Below are 22,874 nucleotides of genomic sequence, written 5' to 3'. Positions count from 1 at the left end.
GCTTCTTCAGCATTTTACTTTTCTAACAAAGACATCATGGAGAAGATAGATTGGCAAGGCTTTTCTATGTCTTTTCTAATGCTATCTGGAATCAATTTATTGACCACTTCTTTCAAGTCATTTGTCTGCACCTCTCGGATCATGATTTCCATCATCTTGTTTTGGATTTGGCAGACCTGTTGGTGCTGAGCATAAGAGGTCTTCTGTATCTGATTGCTGCATTTTTCAGTAAAACCAACACAGAACAGATGACGCTAGTAACCATCGGTAGTCTTGACATCAACATGAGCTTCAATCATTATCTGCCATTTTTTGACCATGGAACACATTTTGTCACAGGTAAGGTCCATGCCGTGGAAGTTAGGCAGTTTTTGCCCTGAACATCTTCATTAATCAGCTTGAATTCCCTAAATGCAACTTCATCATTCTGCAAATCAGCAAGACTAACTTCAAACACTCAACACTTGAGGCAATCAGATGCAATTATGGCTCCTTGGGTCCTGGTGACTAGGGTCTCTCCAATATTTCTTATACTGAACATAGCAGGTGCCTTCACATCATACCAATCTTTCTTAGAAAATGGATCAGCCACTTTCTCCTTGGCTCCCTTTTCGCCGCCTTTCATAAGGCGCTTGTTCTTGCCAACTGCCATGGTGCTGCTCAGAGAGCCAAAAAGGTTATTTATTACTTTTTATACAATGATTCCATTGAGCCCCCATTGCCTTTTAACCTTCACACATAATTTGTCCATTATTTTCTTCTTCATATTTCTTGATACCTCTCAGCTTTAGTTTTCTTCTTCTGGACCTTCTCCCTAATCTCAGTAGGCTTCAAACTCTTCTGCTCCTCCACTTCTACTTACAGACCTTCAGTGATTATAATGGAAGGGAGATGCCATCTTAGTCCCTTTAGCTCCCTCCCATAGAAATAAGTTGTGGATGTGCAGTCACACATACGCAAGCCCACGGAAGCCAATTTATCCATAATGTTGCAGAAATTCAAGTCCCTCAGTGGAAAACTGAAACAAATAGTACTGAAATAGTCCCATGTTATTTGCAAAAATAGAATACAATTTTTGATTGAATTACTGATGCTTCCTAGAAGTTCATAAATAGAACTCACAAGCCAACATTCTATATGAGCCAATGAATTTTAGTAGTATTGTAAGACCATCAACTCAATAGCGAGTTCAACACTTTCACTGAGTTATTTATTATGTTGATGTTGTCATTATCTAGAGTTTTAACTTTAAAGTTTTTTCTCCATATGCATAAGCAGCTTTTCCTTTTCTCCTCTCCTCTCCTCTCCTCCTCCTCCCCCTTCCCTCCCCTCCCCCCCCCCCCCCTCCCCCCCCTCCCCTCCCTCCCCTCCCTCCCTCTTTTCCTCCCTCCTCCTTCCCTTTTCTCCCTCCCTTCCCTCCCTCCCTCCCTGCCTGCCTCCCTCCCTCCCTCCTTCCTTCCTTCATTTCTTTTCTTCCTTTTTTCCTTTCCAACATAGGCCATGTGAGTTCATCTTTACAACCCCTCACTCCTGCCACCACTTACAGAATTTTAAAGCTGGTTAAGTCATTAAAGATGATCCAGTTTAGCTGTCTAATATTTTAGGACACTGAGGTGCAGAAAAGATTAGCATCTCACTATGCAAGGTCAAGTGTGTTAATGGTACCCACTAGACCAGGTACACACTTGACACACACAGCTGAAGCAGCTTCTAGGCCCAGAACTCTCTGTCTTGTGTATTTCTCCTTATATTATGCTTCTTTCTAGGATTTTAAGATTTCAGCATTTTATTTGTTAGATGAAAACTATCTCTAACAGATTTTGCATATCTTATAATAATTTATATTTCTTAATAGGTTGATTCTGAATATTCTGTTTTTGCCTAGGAGATTGACCATTTCTAATCAATTTTGTTGCAGTTATTTATGTCCTACTGCTTCTAGTACCTGATATTTACTATTTGATTGCCAGTCACAATATCACACATAGATTTTTTAAAATTGTACTTTAGGTTCTGGGGTACATGTGCAGATCATGCAAGATTGTTGCATAGGTACATACAAGGCAATGTGGTTTGCTGCCTCTATCCCCCCATCACCTATATCTGGCATTTCTCCCCATGTTATCCCTCCCCAACCTCCCCACCCCCCACTGTCTCTCCCTTAGCCTCCACAACAGACCCCAGTGTGTGATGCTCCCCTTCCTGTGTTCATGTGTTCTCATTGTTTAACACCCGCCTATGAGTGAGAACATGCGGTATTTGGTTTTCTGTTCCTCACACATGGATTTTTAATGATTTTTGAGGATCATTAAGACATTATTTGATTTCTGTGCAAAGTCAAGCCCAGTGACAACAGGCCCAGCAGTGATCTGAGTTAAGTCCTGCGCTGAGGGATTGATGCCAAATATAGAAATGCAGCAGCCCCAACTGCTCCAGGGCCCAAGGGAATGCTGCTTTCCCTGGATGTGTGTAAAACACCTACAAGTGAAAAGCAGCTCACAAAGCCATGAGAGAGAGCCAATTCATTATCTCAAGAAGGTGATAAGGGCAAATTTTATTTTACAGCAATATGTGCTTAGTCATTAGAAATAGTTATGGAGTGAGACATTATGCTTTTGGAAACATAAATACGTCTACTGCTTTCAGTATTAGGAAACAGTATTCCTGATCCAATTTTAGCAAAGTATGACTTTGAGTTATTTTTCCAGTATGATTGGTAGCTGGTATACTTCACTACATTTTGTTAACCCAAATCTGTGAAGCCACTAAAGAAAAAGCTTGGGGAAAGTGAGAATGGCAGAAGACAGAAGGGGGGACAAACCCGTAAATTTTTTTTTTCTATTGCTACTGAGCAAAACAAACTTCAAAATTGTCTCATATTTAGATTTTATTTAGCTTTTATCTAGCTTACTAATACTGGCTTCTTTGGTAATATTCTCTAAGCTGGGAGTTTTTAATCTTTTCTTTTTTTCTTCTCCAAGTCATACAAGATGGATGATGGCTGGGTATGAAACTTTCCCATTGGTATGCCAGAGTTATGAGCAGTTCCCAACTCCACCCCTTAATATCCACTGAAAAACGTGGTTAGGAATGCATGTGAGGGAGAGTGATGCTCTTATAGAGAAAAACATGGATCTGCTCTAATTTATTATTTAGATATGGAACTATTCACAAATGCAAATATTTGACAAAGGACTTACAAGCTGTCATACACCTTTGAGCTAATGATGATGCCAGGTACTGAAATAACACCATTGAATACTGTTGCTTGGATTAGCCAAATTAAGTAGTCAGACTTTTAAATTCTTTGGGATACCAGAAATTTGCCTCTCTTCTTAATAACAATTTCTTCCATCCACTCATCCATCTGTACATACTTCCATACATGTACAGTCATGGGCCACATAATGATGTTTTGATCAATGTCAGACCCCGTAAATAATGGTGGTTCCATAAGATTATAATGGAGCTGAACATTTTCTATTGCCTAGTGACATCATATTACAACATGTTACTCATGTGTTTGTGGTGATGTTGGTGTAAACAAGCCTACTGTGTTGTCATATGAAAGTATAGCACATATTGTTATGTTCAGTACATAATACTTGATAATAATAGCAAATAACTACCTTACTGGTTTATTTACTATTCTTTTGATCATTATTTTAGAGTATACTCCTTCTACTTAACTAAAAAAAAAAAAGGTAACTTAAAAAGCTTCAGGCAGGTCCTTCAGGAGGCATTCCAGATGAAGGAATTGTTGTCATAAGAACATACAAACACCATACACATTCTTGCGCCTGAAAACTCTCCAGTAGGACAAGATGTGGAGGTGGAAGACAGTAATACTGATGTTCCAGACACAACGTGTTAACAAAACTGTTTAAAAACAAAAAGCACTCAAATTTTAAATAGAAAAAAGCTTATGGAATAACTATATAAAAAGAAAGATATTTGTATACAGTTGTATAATATATTTGTGTTTTAAGCTAAGTGTTATTATAGTAGAGTCCAAAGGTCAAAACTTTTAAAGTTAAAAAGTTACATTATGCTAAGGTTGTTTATGAAAGAAAGAAAATTATTTTTAATAAATTTAATGTAGCCTAAGTGTACGCTGTTTATAAAGTCTACAGTTGTGTCCAGGAATGTCCTAGCCCTTCACATTCACTCACCATTCACTCATGACTAACTCAGAAACTTCTACCTCTGCAAGCTCCAATCATGGTAAGTGCCCTATACAAGTATACCATTTTAAAAAGTCTTTCATACTGTATTTTTACTGTATTTTTTCTGTGTTTAGATAAGAAACACTCATCATTGTGTTCTAGTTGCATATAGTATTTGGAATAGTTTCACACAGTAGAGGTTCGTAGCCTAGGAGAAACGGGTTATATCACATAGCCTAGGTGTGAATATAGTAGACTATAGCATCTAAGTTTGTATGGAAACCCTCTATGATATTAATTCACACAATGACAAAATTGTCTAACAATGTATTTCTCAGACTATATCCCCATTGTTAAGTAATGCATGTTGGTATAGGGGTGCCCACAAAGTGTAGATTAACAGTCCACTGAAATAAGGTGTAGCTATGACTGCTGTCATCAACCTAAGGATAAGGAAATCAACAATAACCATTCCTAGATGCATCACTGTAGAGGTCTGTAGCAGATTAAAGATGGTCACAAATTCTTTAACCTTCTTCTCATCAAGAAATGGGGCCTATTATCTTGCCATTGAATATGAGCTGACTTTTATCTGCTTTGCCCAGTGGAGTATGGCAGAAGTAATGTTACAGCAGTTTTAGGTCAAGGCTTTAAGTAGAATGGCAGCTTCTGCCTTGGTCTCTTGCACATCAGCTACTATTTTAAAAGGCAGATTGCCTTAAAACCATTATGCTGTGAGAAGTTCAAGGCACAAGGAGAGGCCCTGAAGGATGAGATACCATGTGGAAAGAGAGGTCAGGGAACATTGAGTGATTGGCTCTGTGAGTGGAGAAGCCCTCTTGGAAGGTGATCCTCTGGTTCCATTTGTCCCAGATGACACCACATGGATCAGAGATGAGGTGTCTGGTTGAACTCTCTTGTAATTCCTGACCCTCACAATCATGAACAAAATAAAATGGTTGTCTTAAGTCATTAATGCATTATATAACTAGAATAATGTTCAGAGGTCGAGCATTTTAAAGAGATGCAGATTATCATATTGTAAGCACAGGCATTTATTTAAGGAGATTACCAGCGAAAACATAGGCACATTTACTTAGGCCAAAGCTCAGACAGGATGCGTAAAGAAAGATGATGCTATCAAGACTTAAAAACAGCTGCTTGGGAAGCTGAGGCAGGAGAATCACTTGAACCTGGGAGGCAGAGGTTGCAGTGAGCCAAGACTGTGCCTCTGCACTCCAGCCTAGGTGACAGAGCGAGACTCTGTCTCAAAAATGAACAAACAAACAAACAGAAAACAGAGTAATTGCATGTAATTGTGGAACGAGAAAGAAAATTTAGAAACTTCTCTTTGAAGGTATAGGAGGAATCTTGGGGGTAAATTAGCCTTTCTTTTTCTTAGATTAGGGAATGTTTTGCTGAATGGGGCACAAACATCTAGGATGTGTCCTGACTTATACCCAAGCAGGTGTGAGACTCTCTTTCAACTGCATGACTTGTTAAATTGTTATCTTTATTAGACTAGAGTTTCAGCTGTTACAACTTTGCTGGGAAAAAGAGTGTGATAAAGAAGATAGAAATGCCACTCCCACCTTGAGTCATTGTGTGCCTTCGTGATGTCACCTGTAACCCTGCGGCTCCAATTTTACTCTCTCACCTGAGCAGCACCTCAGCTATTGGATTTAAAGCCCCCTTTTTCCTTGCTGCTTTTCCTACCTACTACCCCTAAAGTAAAATAATTTTAAACTTTCTGAATTTTAATATAGTGAATAATTATTTGTTTTCCAATTGATATAAGCAAGAAAACATTATGAATTGAATAAAAGTGTATTTATTATATGCCTGAACTTTTGAAGGACTATTTTCATATAATACTGATTCCATGAAACAGTAAGGGCTAGCCAACATAATTTTGGCTAAGACGTATATTCTAAAAGATCTGAAAAGTTGTATTTAATAGTATGAAATGTCAGATCAAACAATATAGAATGTCAAAGGAATATATACAAAGCTGGCAGTTAGGCTCAACAAACTGCTTGCCTTCTGGAAGGCACAGGTGTGGCTCTGGAGTGTCAGAGGACTCTGATAATGGGGGTCTGCCTTATGACAAAACTGCCCAAACCACTCACAATGATCTTGCGTCACATGCAAAAGCATAATGTTAAGAGGAAGGCACAAATTCTGTTTTACTCTTCACTGAATAGACCACTACCTGGAGTAATATGTCCAGTGTAGGGCTGCCCTTTAAGAGGACATTGTCACACTTTACCCAATGCTACACAAGATGCTGAAGAGTTTCTAAGTAATGTCATATTGGATTCTATGGAAGGAATTGGATCTCTTTGGCTGAGATATGAGAAGGTGGGGTAGATTATTTCTGAGGGGCATTCAAGCCACAGGTGAAAGTAACAAGAGGCAGGGGAAGGCTCGAGTGGATTTTTTTTTAAAGATACGGAAGATCCAACAAAAGAGCTTGGGAAGTGTGAATTTTTGGCCTCTGAAGGTCTCAAGCAGCAGTTGGAGATTATCCTGGAAGTTTAGATATTCAAAAAATAATTAAACTAGATAACTCTCAAGGTTCTAAAGAATCACATCAGTAGCAAGGATGTATTAGGTTATCTGAAAATTAATTCAAACTAAGGTGTTGATAGCCAATTGTGCTTTTTCCAAGAAATGTTTTTCTTTTAATAGGGTGTTCTAGGTTGACAATTCCACCAACATGCCCACATTCTGTTTCCACTGCAAACACTGCCGATCGGTCAGTCCCAGTACCCTTTCTGGCCGGACTGGGACCACACCTCAGAAACTAACCATATTTGGTGCAGCCAGTATCATCAATCAGGTTGGCATAACAGCGGGAGATCTATTTGTTATCCCTGTCAAGGAAAGGAAGGAATGTCTGATAGAGGAGTGCATTAGCTGATGGTAACTTGTCTTGGAAAAAACCTCACTTAAAATGAGTCCCTTAATCAGGAGCTAATATTTCTAGTTAATAGAAAAAAAAGGTGAATGAAACATTATCTCAAAAAAACCTAAATATTTACTCATTAATTTTATTCCACAAACAGTTATTGCATAGCTACCTTGGTAGACACTATTGTTGGCCATGCAGATATAGTAGTGAATAAGACCCAAAAGTCTTTGTACTCAAAGAGCTTACCCAGGGTTGTCCAATCTTGGCTTCCCTGGGTCACATTGGAAGAAGAATTGTGTTGGGCCAGAAATAAAATACACTAACACTAATGATAGCTAATGAGCTTAAAAAATCCCCCCAAAAACCTCAATGTTTTAAGAAAGTCTACCAATTTGTGTTGGGCTGCATTCAGAGTAGTCCTGGGGCCCAGGATGCACAAACTTGGCTTACACTGTAGTGGAGGGGGAAGGTATACAACAAATAGAGAAATAGCTATTAACTCTATGGTAGGGACAGATCCTATGAAGAAAATAAAGCAGAATAGAGTGATAGGAGAAACTAATTTAGGGAGGGTGGTCAGGGAGGTTCTCCCTAAGGGAAGACATTTGTGCATATTGCAGGTGGTATTCCCAGCAAAAAGAACAGCAGGTGCAAAGGTCATAGGGCAGGATCAATTGCACCTGTTATCATAACAGGAGAGAGGCCAGTGTTTTGGAGATAAGTTCAACTGTCTCCAGGGCCAGAGCACATAGGGCCTGAGAGACCATGGTAAAATGGTAAAGAAATTGTAAAAATATTCTTATCTTATATTCTGGGGATAATTGAAATAGCCAATTCTTAGAAATTGTAAAGAATAAATCTTACCCATTGGAAGGATTATACATATTTTTCTGAAAAAGAAGTAACAGCTCAAAGTGATAATCTCTGTATCACATTTGATACTCGCTACATTATTATAAAAAGGGAAATTACAAAATTAATTAAGGGCTTCATAAATTTTTCCCAGGACCACTCTTAATCCTTTGATAGGTGACTCATTCCCTTTGGAATTGCCATGTCAGCATCCTTGACAATTTTTTATTCGTTGGTTGTTACTGCCAAAACCTCACTTCACACTGGTTTTGAATGTGATTCAAGCTGTTCTGCAATATCACTTCCACCAGCTTCATGAAATCCTGCCTCTTTTGTAAAAATTGAAGTTTCACTTATCAATCAATTTATATTTCATCTGCATTTTATTGTCAGATAAATCAGAGAGAGAAATTGCAAAAGATGGACTTGATGTACACCAGCATTAACTGGGGAGGGATGTTTGGATGAAGATCAATATAATAAAGAGTCTGTCACTAGTACATAATTTTGGTATCACAACTTTGCTTCCCTGGGCACCTTTGAATCTTCAGGAGCTCAGTTACTGAACACTCAGATAATGAGGACTCTTGTTATGCTGTCCTCAGTGGAGCTGGTGAAGAAATAGATTAGGTTAGGAGACAGAAAATCAGGAGGAGGTTTTTTCTTTCTTTTTTTTTAATGGAAAAAAATTATCTTCTCATGCAAGAGTCCTCTCTTTCACAAGGAAGCCTGGCCGTTCCCAAGGGTATGGACAGGAAGCTACGAGTCACTCTGTCCAGGCCAGTAGAGCAGGCCTCTGTTGATTTCCTGGCATTGTAAAGATTCTGGCTTCTTGCCCCTGCATCTTGCAGAAAGTGACTTCTCAGAATTGTCTGTTCCTCCAGGGATGTTAAAGTATTTTAAATTGAAGAATTGTAAACTGAGCACAAAGACAGTCTGGATGAAGCCAATTTCATCGGGAGCAGCCCGTCCACATTTAGTTAAGTTTTAAATGTTATTGTTCTTTAAAAAAAAAAAAAAAGCTATGTAAACACTGTGCGCCATAGGAAGTAGAAAGAAAATATCATCTGTAAGCCTACTACTCAACCACAGTGGTATTGTTCATCTTGTCCCAAACTTGGGACATAATACTAATGAAAATAATAATAGCCAGCATTTATTTACTATTTTTAAAATTTTTCAGGCATGCCATTTAATTTAGTTTTCATAAGAACCCACAAAATAGGTCATTATCATCTCTATTTTACAGATGAGAAAATTGAGGCAAAAGATGTTGTTCATGTTTACACTATTAGTAAGTGGTGGGTCTTGAGCCTTGACAAATCTAGGAGTTTCTTTCTTTTTTTTTTCTTTGAGACGGAGTCTTGCTCTGTCACCCAGGCTGGAGTGCAGTGCTGTGATCTTGGCTCACTGCAACCTCCGCCTCCCAGGTTCGAGTGATTCTCCTGCCTTAGCCTCCCAAATAGCTGCGACTACAGGTGTGCACCACCACGCCAGGCTAATTTTTGTATTTTTAGTAGAGACAGGGTTTCGCCATATTGGCCAGGAACTCTGACCTCGTGATCTGCCCACCTCGGCCTCCCAGCCCAGCCAAAGTTTCTTTCTTGACCACTACGCTGTTGCTTTATATTTTGCATATAGTCAAGTCAATACATTAGAATTGACAATTTTACAATTAACTATTTGTATTAGATCTGATATTCAGATATTGGTTTTAAGAAAAATGTTGAGCATTTTAACATGTAAGTGAATTAACCATATTCAAATCTAACATTTTCATTTTCCCTTTACTTATATTGTATAAAATAAAATTGTGCATATAATATACATTATGTATTTTATATACATAAATATGCAATATATATTTCTATTAAAAGTGTTATGATGCCAGGGCCTGTGTCTGGCTTATTCAAAACTATGGGATAGTAATAAGCATGTAGAATCATTTGTTCATTCATTCATTTGTTCAATAAATATAGCAGTTAATTCCCTTTCCATTTTTTTCCTGATATACTCAGGAGTTCTTTTCTCAAAATTCCTAGCCATACATCATGTTAATTGATGATATATTTAATAAAAAATTATTTTGGTGTTCAACGAATTTGAGGAACACTAGTTAAAAACAGATGAAAAAACTTTTCTTTGCTGCCTAAAGTACGTTGTGAATTTAGAATATGTATGTTTTCCTAAACTTATGTTTGACCATGTAACTTTTAAAACATTTTCTTGGATTATCTGGATAGTAGAATTTCACTGCCATTTGTGAAAAACTGGCATAGAACTTACTTCTCCATAAACTCAATATTAATTTTTCTACTCCCCTTTTCGAACTCTCCTTGAATTGCTCTTTAGTAAAGCTGAGGGTCTCCAAAATAATCATATGTTGTATGATATCATTAGTATTGCCCTATTTCAAGTTGAACAGTACAAACATCATAAAAAGCTAGTTAAAAAGCCACTTACAAAGACAATTTCTAAACCTGATTTAAGAGGAAAACAAATGTCATAAGAATTAGTTGAGAAGTAAAAATTAAAATGGCTGATTTTCTTATATACTGCCAAATCATGTTTTTTTTTTTTTTAGGGATGTTTTGGTTTTTATCCATAATCAACTGTATCAACCAGTTGTTTTCATTGTATGTCAGTACTGCCTAAAACCTAATTTTGGTTCTTTCTATTCACAAGTTGCCGAGAACTCTTATTTCTTTTCCTTGGACATTATTGAATACTTGCATTTATTGGGTACATTTGTTATTTCATTTTATTTTCAAAGGGCCTGCTTCATTTCATAGAATGAAAAAATGGTATTTGGCAGTATATAAGAAAATTAACCATTTTAATTAAGGTTATCCTTAATTAAATGTCCAAGCCCTATTTCAGATTAAAAGCATTGAGCATTTCCATTACAAATGAGTCCCTGGGAATATTTACAGGAGAAAAGTGTGATCTTTCTCTACACTGGAACATTTGGAATAAGCCCCATAGTCAATGAGTACAAGGGGTTTCTGGAAATTAACAACCAAGTAATCTATGAAACCAAGAAGGCTGAATATAGACTTACCTTCATCAGTCTGAATAAACAAGGAACACATCTCACTTTGAAATTGCTATATAATGAATACAGTGAAGCAGGGATGTCTCTTACTCCTGAATTTAGCTCAAATGAAATAGTAGGTGGCTTAGGAACATATATGTACTATATAGTTATACATACAAAGGATTAATATTTCTGAACTTATTTTAGTCCATAGAATTCAGCCTAAGACCATATTAAGTTTTTATTCAGCTGATTTAAAAAATATTTGGGGACAGGAAAGCAAAATTGAAAAGAACCTTAATGAAACCTGTTTTTTCTTTGAAAACTCATTTTTATTTTTCAAGGTATAACTTTAAAAAGTTGAACTACAACTCTCGTACAAACTTAGGTAGGCAGCAGAGATCTATTCACTTATTAATAGGGAAAACTGTAAAATGAAGCTGTTTCCAAGAGCATTTTGGGGATCTGTGTATTTACAGGCATTTAGAAAGAAAGTTTGGTTAGATGCAAAATGATTGTTTCGTTAGATGCAAAATTGGTTAACTTCCTATAGTGCAATAAAATCATAAACACTGCAGTAATCTTTTTCTCTGGATAGACTGAATAAAATGTGCAAGTTACCATGTAGCTTCACTGTGGCTGAGATCTAATCAATAGTGAAGAGCGAAGCCAAACGAAACTGCAGAATTAACTAGCCCCTGGGTGGACCTGTTAACCAATGTCTCAGTTTGACAATGAAAGGTCACACTCTTCTCCCTTATTTCCAAGTTTTGGTAAATTTTCTGATTACCCAATTAGAAAAATTATGAGTTTTTTTTTGTTGTTGTTAACTCACTAACTTATATAGGTTTGGACTAAAAACCACTATCCCAGCTGCTTCTGGGAGTAGAAAGATTAAAAAGGGGGATGGGGATCTTATTTCAAAATTCAAATAAAATAATTCAAATTCAAATAAGAATATTTAATAGATGCTACATCCCATATCCAGGTCAACATGGCAGGCGAAATGAACAATGCAAAGAGCGCAGGACAAATATCCCCAAGTGAATGAAGCCAGTGGGGGGACTAACAGTCCTACCTTCTTCCAACAGGGCTGCCTTTATTCAAAGACATAGCGTTTGTGGATTCCGTCTCTGCATCCTTTGTAAAGGTGCTAGCTAGGGAGCCGAGCTCAGGCGGGCTGCTCTGGGCGTAGCAAGCCCCACCCCTGCACAGTGTCCTAATCACCAGCTAACCCCTGGAATAAATTCTCCACTCGCCCTACGTGGGCTCATTCACAGCTCTGTAGTCCGGGGCTGGGCGCTTTCTCTCTGGGACTGAAATAAGAGCTCTCTAGACAGATCAGGTGTGAAGCAGCCAGCCCTGCTTCAGAGCCTATTCTTTTTCCTAGACAACAACAACAATAACAAAAAACCACACACACACACACACGCAAAATAAAACGCCAAACAGCAGCAATGCCCCCCTCCCCCTTCTCGTTCTCTCCTGACTTTTTCTGAACGATGGACGACTCTCTGCGGGCCTCCACCCTGGGGGTGGGGTGGGAGTGTGGGGGTTGGGGTGAGCTCTGTAAAATTGGTAGGAGACGTGTGGAAGAAAGCAAGTCTCCCGGGTATTTCGGCACTTCGGCAGAAACACGGGGGCATTCTCATTGGCAGCCTCGGGGGTGGCTGGCACAAAGAGCCCAAGATTAAACGCGGCGCCTGGGCTGGCGAGGTTGGGGTCGCGCGGTAACTCTCCAGGTGCTCCTCGCCGGATCCCAGGGTCCCGGCCCCGCAGCCGCGCCCCGCCCAGCTCTGTCCCCGCAGCCTCACGGGCTGCCGGGCTTTGTGGTTCGCCGGTGCAGCTGGGCCCCTGCTGGGGGTGTCGTTACGAGCATGTGCAGACAGCAGCCCAAGGTAGAGCGAGCGTGCCGGGCGAGCCCGGAGACTTGCCTTGCAATGCCATGTTTGTGTATGTGCTCTAACTCCCGGAGAGCAATCAGGGAGACAGCTCCCCAGCCAGACTTGGCTGATGTTTTCTTGTTTCTGTTTCAGCCTTCAGGATAATTCCTTCAGCAGCACCGCTGTAACAGAGTAAGTGATTCTTACCCTTAAAATTAGACTTGCATGCCTTTCTCTGGAAGCAACTATCGTGAAGGTATCCTCCACCGTTCCCAGCCGCTGTTCGTTTGAGATGCATTGTCTACTCGAATCTGGGGCTGTGAAGACCGTGAGACTTGCTGACTGATGGGGCCCAGAAATCTTTACAGGTTGAAACCAGCATTTTAGCAGCTGCGGGAGAGATATTAAAACCAGCTGATTGCTTGCAGGAGCTCAGTGCTCCAAGATATGTGTTCTTGGAGCTCAGATTTTTTTTAAAAAAAATCTATTTGACGTGTTAGAAGGGAAGCTTTGTTGTATTTTGCCAACATTGGTGTCAGTTTTCATGGAGTGCACACTATATACATTTACAGCAATAGGAGATAGATGTGAAATGAGTTGAATTCCAGCATGTGGTAAACAGGCTAAACTTATCTTGGCCCTCTCTTGTCTACAGATTTTTAAGACATATCAGGGTAAACTTTTCTTGCATGCCCTTTGTCATTTTTGTCTTCTGACTTCAGAGATGTAGGTATAGGAGGAATGAGTCACCTGGTCCTATGGGTAAAGCTGTTGATTTGGGCAACTAACACCCCTCAAACATGGAATGAAGTGTGCCAGAGAGCACAGTATTTTTTTTTTTTTAGATATTTATAGGTTATAGTTTTAATTTTTGTCATCCCTTCCTTGTTTTCCTAATATTGTACTGTATTTGTTAAAAATTAACAGGTAGTATATTTTGCTAATGCTGTATGTAATTTATATATGCGTATACGTATGAATATGCACTTCATTTAGCATTCTTTCTCTAGGATAATTCATGATGTTTGCTTCTGGGACCTTTGTAGAAAGCACTCTAAACAGCTTTTCAGGAAAAGGGCATGTGCAAAGTTGTATCCCAAACTACATTTAAAAAATGTTATGAGTTTGATATAGAAGGCCTCACTAACTGGGGAGCTGTTTGCTAAAATTCCCTAAAAAGCAAATAAATGTAGATATAGGTATCTTTTGACTTCTAAGTCCTATCACTGTCACAATGACTTGGTGAGAGAGGGGTAAGATTTCCAGTGCTTCCCAGGCCCTCTTGTTTTCCACATTCTTTTGTTTCTCTCTTTCGATGTGCTGCTCCTTTAGTGTCCAGTTTTGAGCAGACTTAAGTGGAGTCACTTAAAACAAACAAACAACAAAAAAAACAGGTTGACTGTAAAATACTCATTTGGACCCACATTCTGTTTATGAGATTGCTTGGTAACCTGTGCTGCAATTTTGCTTTTCTAAAAGCCTGAGAGAAGGGGAGAGAGGTGTGCTAAAGTGTACATCTGCAGGCCGAAGACAAGGCCTGGGCTTCCTGCTCCAGGTGCACAGGTACTGCTCTCCTCCCTTGGCTGTGCTTACAAGCACCAAGTGCTTTCTGGCCCCGATTCTCAGGAGCCTGGTGTGGCCGAATCCTCAGTCAGTTGCAGGCACGGCAGGTTCAAAATGGAGACATTTAGCTCCAGATTTCAGATAGACATTTTTTTTTCTGTAGAGGTTTCATGGTTAAATGCTGGGGAGAGTCTGGTGCCTTGTCTTTGGACACTCCCCAAGGAGTTCTGATTGCATAAGATCATGTTTTTACTTTCAGAGGAGTGACAGTGATTTATTTTAAAAGGCATTGAGAGATAATTGGTGTGCCATCTGGCTAATATAAAAATCTAAAGAGCCTATTGGAAACATACCAAAAGCTTCATAGGTGTAACACATCTTTGACTAGGATTGTTTAAAACTAGTCATTGTCCACAATAACATTTTTCCCTCCCCTCCGTAATATGAACCATATTCCGTGCTTCTCTGGGCATGACCCCATAACCCTCAGGACCAAGGTGCTATAGCCTGAGACACAGACAGAGCAGGTACTCAGGAAATGTTTGGGTGTGGCCTTGGCCTACACAGAGGAGGGACTTTTCTCCCTTCTATGTTTTGGATACAAGAAAAGCTCTTCTGCCTCCTGTCCCCACGCCATTCCTACTTCCTTCTACTCACACCGACTTATTTTCTTCAATGCCTGAAATTTCACCTAGAGATGATTTCTTTTGGATTAAGGTCTCTTGTAGTGACCCTTATTAAAATGGAAATTAAAAAGTTTGTGCCCTTGGGAAGTGCATTCAGGTTGTCACGAATACTTTAATATGAATTATTTTACCTAACCTATTTTCTAACCTGTTATGGCTATGGTTGTGCTTCACCAGCAGGGAGTCTTAGAAGAGTCAAGGGGAAAGGGAAATTGGGAGGTACTCAAGGACGGATTTTATCTTCTTCTTGGTTTTTCCCAGGCCTGGAACTATCTATGCAGCTCTGGACAAATTCAATTTTTTTTCCACCCCGATGTTTTCGTCACAATGGCCTTGGCCTTTTCTTCTCTATCTGTGGCACCTTTTCATCTAGTATTTTTGCATGGTCATTTGTGACGTTGCCATGGCTAACTTGCTATTTTGAATAAAGCCTGGAATAATTCTGATTAGTTATCATTCAAAGCAGTGGTTCTCAAAGCTAACTGATCATCAATAGCAATGGAAAATGAGATTGGAGCTTGGGAAAAATTCAGTCTCCCAGGCTTTTTCTCAAAGTGGGAACCCAGAATGGGTGATTTTATTGGTGTCAGGACAGTGCTGTTTGGGATTTGGAAACCTTTAGGTCAGTGTTAAATATTTAGAAGCAGAGAGGTTCTATGGGTAGGCAGTGTGTTTTAAAAATCCACATTCCTGGGCTCTGCCCTCAGAGAGTTGATGTAGTGGGGCTGGAGTCTTCTATGTTGACCAGGCACTTCAGGTAGTGCTAATGCAAGTGGTTCTGGGGCCACATTTTGAGAAACCCACAGGAAGCTGTACCTCTGCAACTCCGCCTTCAGGGAATGTGGTACTACAGGGCAAGTGTGAATCTCTTTATAGCACAGGTACATTTTATCTCACAGTCAGTCTGAGTCCTCTCTTCTGTTTAGGCAGCAAAGGGAACTTATTGTGGGCACTTCTTTCACCATCATTCCTCTAAGAAATGGCATGCCCTGTCTCTTGTGAGCCTCTGGCGTATGGACTGAACAGATCATTTGGTTCCTGCTTTTTGGGCTCAATGTAGTGGAGCAGAAACAATCCAGGCTTCACTGCTTGAGGCCTTGGGATCTTGACTTACAACTTAGCCCAAGTGCAAAGGTAAATACCTTTCTCAGGCTGAATTGAGAGAGGCGCTCTTTCTTTTTATATGAAAGAGCAGGTGAGCTGTGAAGTACCACACAACTTTTTCTTGTTTGTGGCTGATTGAGGGAGCAAAACTCCAAATATGAAAAAAAAAAAAAAGTAGCAACCCTGAGCATTTCACAAAGAAATAAGGGGCTTCAGGGAAAGGACAGAAAGGATTTGTTAACTGAATAGAAGTTGATGGTCTTTACCAAAGTAAATGAAAATTCAAATGAACTAAAAGAGGTTGTAAAAGTGTGCTGTGTAAGCCAGGAGGTAGCTGTATTTCAATTACTCATCTGTGAGCTTGGAATTGTGTTCCTTGGGTGGCACCTGGAGTTGTTTAGTAGGCATTAATATTAGATCAACTAATCAGGTCCAGCTTCGTACTTCAGAAGCTTCTCCAACTTTGTATGTTCTGGTGCCAAGTTTCCATTTTTAACTGATTGTACTTTGAGGAGAAAGATTAATAAATCAAATGAGGGGGAAAAATAGGTTCTTGCCAAATCCCCAAACAATAGGTATTGTTGAGCTCCAGGATTGACACTCCAAAAGGCTTTGCTTAAGCCCTAGATCTTTGGAAGCAACAATTCTACATTTTTGTTTTTCATTTATTTTCCTACTTTGCAATTGAAAAACATTTTTATCCACATTACAAAGCCCAGGTGATCTATTAGCTGAATACTGCTAATAAAGGAGAACAAAGCAATACTTGTAAATTTGTTTCTATGAGATGGACAGAGATGACTATTGGCAAGAAAGCAAGGAAGGTTGGTTTATTCTATTAAAAGCAGCATTTTGTTAACTTTATTTTTTTTTAAGTCAGAGTCTTACTCTGTTCCCCAGGCTGGAGTGCAGTGGTGCGATCTAGCTCACTACAGCCTCCACTTCCGAAGTTCAAGTGATTCTCATGTCTCAGACTTCTGAGTAGCTGAGATTACAGGTGTGTGCCACCACATCTGGCTAATTTTTAGTGGAGACAAGTTTCACCATGTTGGTCAGGCTGGTCTCGAACTTCCAACTCAGGCCCACCTTGACCTCCCAGAGTGCTCAGATTACACACATGAGACACTGCACTAGGCCAACCAATTTTTTAAATTGCCTGAGGTAACAAAATGTTTCAGTAGGTAGAGAAGGTTAGAGTCTGTGGGTGCCCTTTGCTTAACTCACTACAAAACTATAAATTTTAAAAAAAGATTTTAAGGGAAGAGGGCTGGAGCTTTAATGGATTCACTCTGTGGGTTAATTATACACCATTGTCGGTAAATAGTATTTTAAATTGTTAAATTATCTCATGGTATAAATACTATATTATGTATGTAGGTATTTATTTGCTTTATTTTTGTCTACTCATTACATTGTGGATTTCTTAAGGCAATGTTCAGATCTTTTTTCAAATTTTGTGACCTTTAGAAGCAGTGCTACACAAAATGTGAGTCTCCAAGTTGTTTATAACTTGTCTGAGATAAGATAAAAGCAGAAATAGGGAGTAGATATCTAATAACTTTAATAGGAATTTGACATGGCTGTGACATTTTTACCAAAGTGTTTGTCTACAGTGGTGTGGAAATAAAAAAACAAACTGGTCTGTCCGAAACCTGAGAGTTTGAGAAGCATAGCTCCAAGGTCTAATGTAGTACCTGAATTCAGTAAATACTCAATAAATGCTCATCAAATTATTTCAGAGATCAGATCTCTTAGGGAACAAAGTTAATATTTCAATTCGAGTATTTTTTAGTGTCTCTGGAGTACTCTGGCACGGTGGCAATATAATATATCTAGGAAAAGAAATTATGGCGATTTCTACTCATGGAATTAATAACTGATCAAAAAGATCTCAGGGGTGCAAAAGATTACAAAGGGATGTGAGGTGAGACATAGTTGTTTGTCAAAACCTCACAATGAAGAGTAAATGTTTATGGATTAAAGTAGGAACTTGGCACATGTATTAGTCAGGCTTCTCTAAAGGGACAGAATTAAGAGGATATATGTAGATATGAAGGAGAGTTTATTAGGAGAATTGACTCACATGATCACAAGGTGAAGTCCCACAATAGGCCATCTGCAAGCTGAGGATCAAGGAAGCTACTTTGAGTCCCAAAATCTCAAAAGTAGGGAAGCCAACAGTTCAACCTTCAGTCTGTGGCAGAAGGCCTGAGAGCACCTAGCAAATCACTGGTGTAAGTCCAAGAGTCCAAAAGCTGAAGAACTTAGAGTCTGATGTTCTAGGGCAGGAAGCATCCAGCACAAGAGGAAGATGTAGGCCAGAAGACTCAGGCAGTCTATTCTTTCCAGCTTCTTCTGCCTGCTTTATTCTAGCAGCACTGGCAGCTGATTAGATGGTGCCCACCTAGATTGAGGGTGTGTCAGCCTCTCCCAGTCCACCGACTCAAATGTTAATCTTCTCCTTTGGCAACACCCTCACAGACACATCCAGGAACAATACTTTGTATCCTTCAATCCAATCAAGTTGATACTCAATATTAACCCAACACAGTACATTAGTGAGAACATGGCACTTGGGTGAGCTTGGCTGGGAAGGTGCAGAGCTGGGGAAGCCTGACTTGAGCAGTGAAGGATGAGCAGGTGTTGAAGACAGAAAATGTATTCTAGGCTCGCGTGGCGCTGGGTGGGAATGGTTGGGAACAGGAGCAAAGGCTTTGTCCTACACTACAGCGAGAGGGGTCCTGCTGTAGATTCCCCTAGGCAGGGTGGAGCACTGGAGATTTTTCAATATAGAAGAGCCAATAATTTTTCATAAGGTTAATCCAGAAGTTTTATGAAAAGGAACCCTTTCCTTTTCACAAGATCAAGAAAGTCTGAGGCCAACTGAGTAAGCCAAACGGAGGCTGATATGGTTTGGGACTGCCTCAAGCAGAAAAAATGCAAAGAGACATATAGTGGAATCTCTTTTGAGCCAGTGACAGGCTACCAGTCTTGGTGTCCAATGTCCCCTCAAGTGCTGTGAACACTTAGGTCCTTGCTAAGATCCTGTTAGTTTAGGTGACACAGGACACTGGAGGCAAAAAGGAGTCACGTCTGGCTCTGAGCTTTTAAGCTTACATGATATGACAACATTGGTATCATAAACTGGTAGACATAGGAACTGGAACTTGTTTGGGAGAGAATGCTGAGGAGTGTTTCAACTTTTACTTTTCCATGTTAATCTTGAGACAATTCTAGATTATTGTTTCTACGGCTATAGCAGACAGTTGGATCTGATGTGATTTTTCTTCTCTCACTCCAGGTGTGACGAAGATCCAGTCTCTCTACATGAAGACCAGACTGATTGCTCCAGTCTCAGGTATAAGCCACCATTGCTTGGTCCATATTTGTGAGAGACAGAAACCACCTAGGTCTCTGGTGGCTCTCCTTTGAATTCTAGTCTCTTCTTTGAATTCTAATTCTTTGTTCTCATGCCTCATCTCTTCTCCTAGATTTTTACCTCTTGACAAAATTTTTGTCTTTTCAACTTTTGGATACCACCCCCTTAGCACCCAGGGCAATACCTAACATGTGGGAACACTTGATAAATGCCTATTGAACTGAATATTGATTAGCCTATTTCAATATTCTCATCACACACCCTAAAGGAAGAGGCTCTGGGTTATTCACCAAACATGTTAAGTGTCTGTGGTATGATCCTGGTCATTAAAGGCTTATGGTACTGTTGGCAAAACCTTCACTGTTAATCGTTTCTTCTACATTTACTTTGTTCCAGGCACTTTTATCTGTATCTTATTATTTGATATAAACTGAAAGGAATCTGATATTTCCCTTCTCATCCTATAGATGGAGAAACAGACACTCAGGAATGATAACTCATCTGAGATAGCATAGCACTATGAGACAGAATTTAGGCCCAGGTCTCTCTGACTTTAAAGTCCACTTACTGGATAACAAGTGTCTGTTGAAGGCCAATTTTCTGTGCCAGGAGCCAGTCATAATTTGGGATGGAGAAAGACAAACCAATGCTGCTCCTAAGCATTCAGTTTGCTGGAGGACATGGGCAAGAATATAGATGTGGATGCTACAGTGCCTTAAGTGCTAATATACTTAAGGTATATAGTGGATTCACTTAGAAGAACCAAACAGCCCAGAGAGCTTTCTTGGATTGATTCCTGAAGAAAACTTTGCAAGGCTATTTCTCCCTTTTTTTTTGGGGGGGGGGGCGGTGAGGGCCAAGGCCAAGAAAAAGAGGATGTCACCAAGCACAGTGAGTATATTACTGGAAAGCCAATAAACGGTAGAGAGAATTGTTTGAGTTGCAGGAACAGCAGATGGTTCAGGATGGTAGGAACCCTGGGAACCCGGTGGAGTGAGGAGGTAAAAGGTAAGATAAGAAGTGAAGCTTTAGAGGTAAACAAAGAACAGATTTCCTAGAGTTTGTGTTCCTTGCTAAGGAGTTCAAAATTATCTTGGAGGTATTGGAGAAATTTAAAGGAACTCTCTTTTTTTCCCCTTTGCAAATAACCATATGGCTATGGCCCTGCCCGAGAGTAGCAATAGCTTTCATTTATTACGTTGCAGCCTTGGGTCAGTTTTCTGTGGTGGGCATTTCACAGAGACTGTATGATCTCTGTTAAGCAGATATTACATCTATTTTATGAATGAGGATTATACAGGTGAAGTGATGTTGCCCAGGCCATATGACTAATAAATGGGGGGATCTCTCAGAGTCTGGCTCTTTTCAGGACACCAAGCTTATTCTCAGTCATGATTTATTCAAATAAGTAGTGGCATAAATTACATAAGCTGTGCTTTTCTGTTTTGGAGATCCTGAAGAACCAATAATATGTGAGAAACTATATTTCTAAATAGGACTTTTGTAACCAGGTTTTACATTTGTGTAATGGGAGAAAGATGCTTTTTGCCCCCTCTCCCCTTTCCTGGCTTCCCAAGTCAAGGAAGTAAGCAAAATCATATTTATAAGTTTTGGAAGACTTGAAAATGTGATATAAATGATATAAAAATAAAGTTCAGGTATTATTTTGGGAATGAGTAAATCAAAAAAATAATTTTGGATTTGAAAATCTCTTTTTTTTATTCTCGAGTATTCCATAATCCTACTCGAATGAGAGCATTTAGGTAACTGTAAAGGCAGCTATTTTTTCTTTTGTTTCTCATGCAGGCTCATGGAGTGGATGGGTTTCCTGTGAGAAAAATGTACTTCAAATGAACTAGTGTAGTTTCCAATTCATAGTTTGATGTTAATTTCCAGATCTATTAAAGACTTAGAATACTTTTAAAATTGTAAGTGACCTCACAGCAAGACTATTAACCAGTGCCATTGGCATTGATTTGTTTTTCAGTTTTTAACATTGAATAATTATTTTAATTGTTGGGTTCTCCTTTATCAGATAGCACTACTACATTTGTCCTGGATTCAGGTTTAACTATTTCACACAGTTTTATTTTTATACCTTGTCCAACTGCACCCTGGTCATGTTCCAGACCACGTATGTTGATATTTGCTTTGCTCTTTTCCCAGAGACTACCTGGAACTTATCCTCCCTGATGCCAGCTCAGTGAATTTAATCTGCTTTTTATTCGTTAAAAGTTGTTTTGAATGGTGGGCATTCCTCCTTTGCTGGTCTTGCCACTGGCTTTATGTGTCCTTGAGCAGCCAGGAATTGCTTTCCAAGTGACTTTGCAAACGCTGTTTTATGGGTGCTGTTGGTAAGGGAGCATGAGGGAAAAACAACATCTGTGGGAAGCAGCCACTCCTCATGCATTTCATGTTCCAGTGACAGTGATTGCTGGTGGATTAAGGTTAATGATATGGATTACATAGAGAAGGCCCCTTCTAGTTATGTCTGTGTGGTTTGCTGAATACTTGGCAGAATGAAAAATAAAATGCATCTAGATTTAGGTAGAAAAATGGCTTCAAATAAGAGTGTTTTTATGTCAGTATTTTTGAGAAAATTGAAACTGGAGGTGGGTAAGGACATTGTACAGAATTTGACTGTTGAGTGAAGAACACAAGGGCCATCCCAGCCCTGAATATATGATATTCAGGGATAACACCACCCTCTTCCATATTCTTCAGAATCAGAGCCTGGACACTGTGATGTTTGACTTTGCATTCAGGACATTGTTCAGAGGGCCTGGGTAGGTAAAATTTGGCCCATGCCTTATATTTTACCCAGGCAACATGTAGCTTATCAAAATAGATCCTGTTAAATTTTTAAGTACCTCTGAAAGTTGTAGGGATGATTATAAACTGACATTGCCAATGAAGAGGAAGCATGGTGCCTTGAACCAAGAACACAGGTGTGAGTCTGGAGACCTACCTTAAGCCTCTGGGTCTGTGTGGATTAGTTCTTCCATTAGGAATGTGATTTAATCTCTTAGAGTCTTCATCTATAAAGTAGGGATGATGATATCTCACCTGAATATATCACATTATTATTGTGAGAGGGAAATGTGATATATGCGAAAGTTTCTTAAAGTGAAAATTTTAAAATAAATAATAATGATATGTACATAGTTACAACTACACAAAGTTTGTATCCATTAACAAAGATAAGAAGGGAAGGGGAAGTGATACAGAGTGAAATTCACATTTCTTATTCTTGCAAAATTGTCTGAGTGTATGCTAAAAATTTTGTTAGG

General features: G+C 39.3%; 1 protein-coding gene across 7 annotated transcripts in view; it reads left to right on the top strand.

The window, feature by feature from the left end:
• The first annotated feature begins 12,545 nt into the window (after positions 1-12,545).
• Positions 12,546-22,874, top strand: part of FAM13C (family with sequence similarity 13 member C) — a 115,899-nt gene continuing 105,570 nt past the window's right edge. Inside the window, exons 1-4 of one of the 7 annotated variants that reach the window (XM_032252539.1) lie at positions 12,568-12,867; positions 13,006-13,044; positions 19,507-19,563; positions 20,439-20,475. In XM_032252539.1, coding sequence (XP_032108430.1) covers positions 19,533-19,563; positions 20,439-20,475 — 68 coding nt within the window. In that variant the 5' untranslated portion in view covers positions 12,568-12,867; positions 13,006-13,044; positions 19,507-19,532. The other 6 variants (XM_032252541.1, XM_032252538.1, XM_032252537.1 and 3 more) reach the window with 6 other exon arrangements.

This window comes from Sapajus apella, unplaced genomic scaffold (assembly GCF_009761245.1).
Source record: "Sapajus apella isolate SASKATOON/1434 unplaced genomic scaffold, GSC_monkey_1.0 scaffold78, whole genome shotgun sequence".
Lineage (NCBI taxonomy): Eukaryota > Metazoa > Chordata > Mammalia > Primates > Cebidae > Sapajus > Sapajus apella.
Note: the sequence above shows the minus strand (reverse complement) of the source record. Positions and strands in the feature narration are given on the sequence as shown.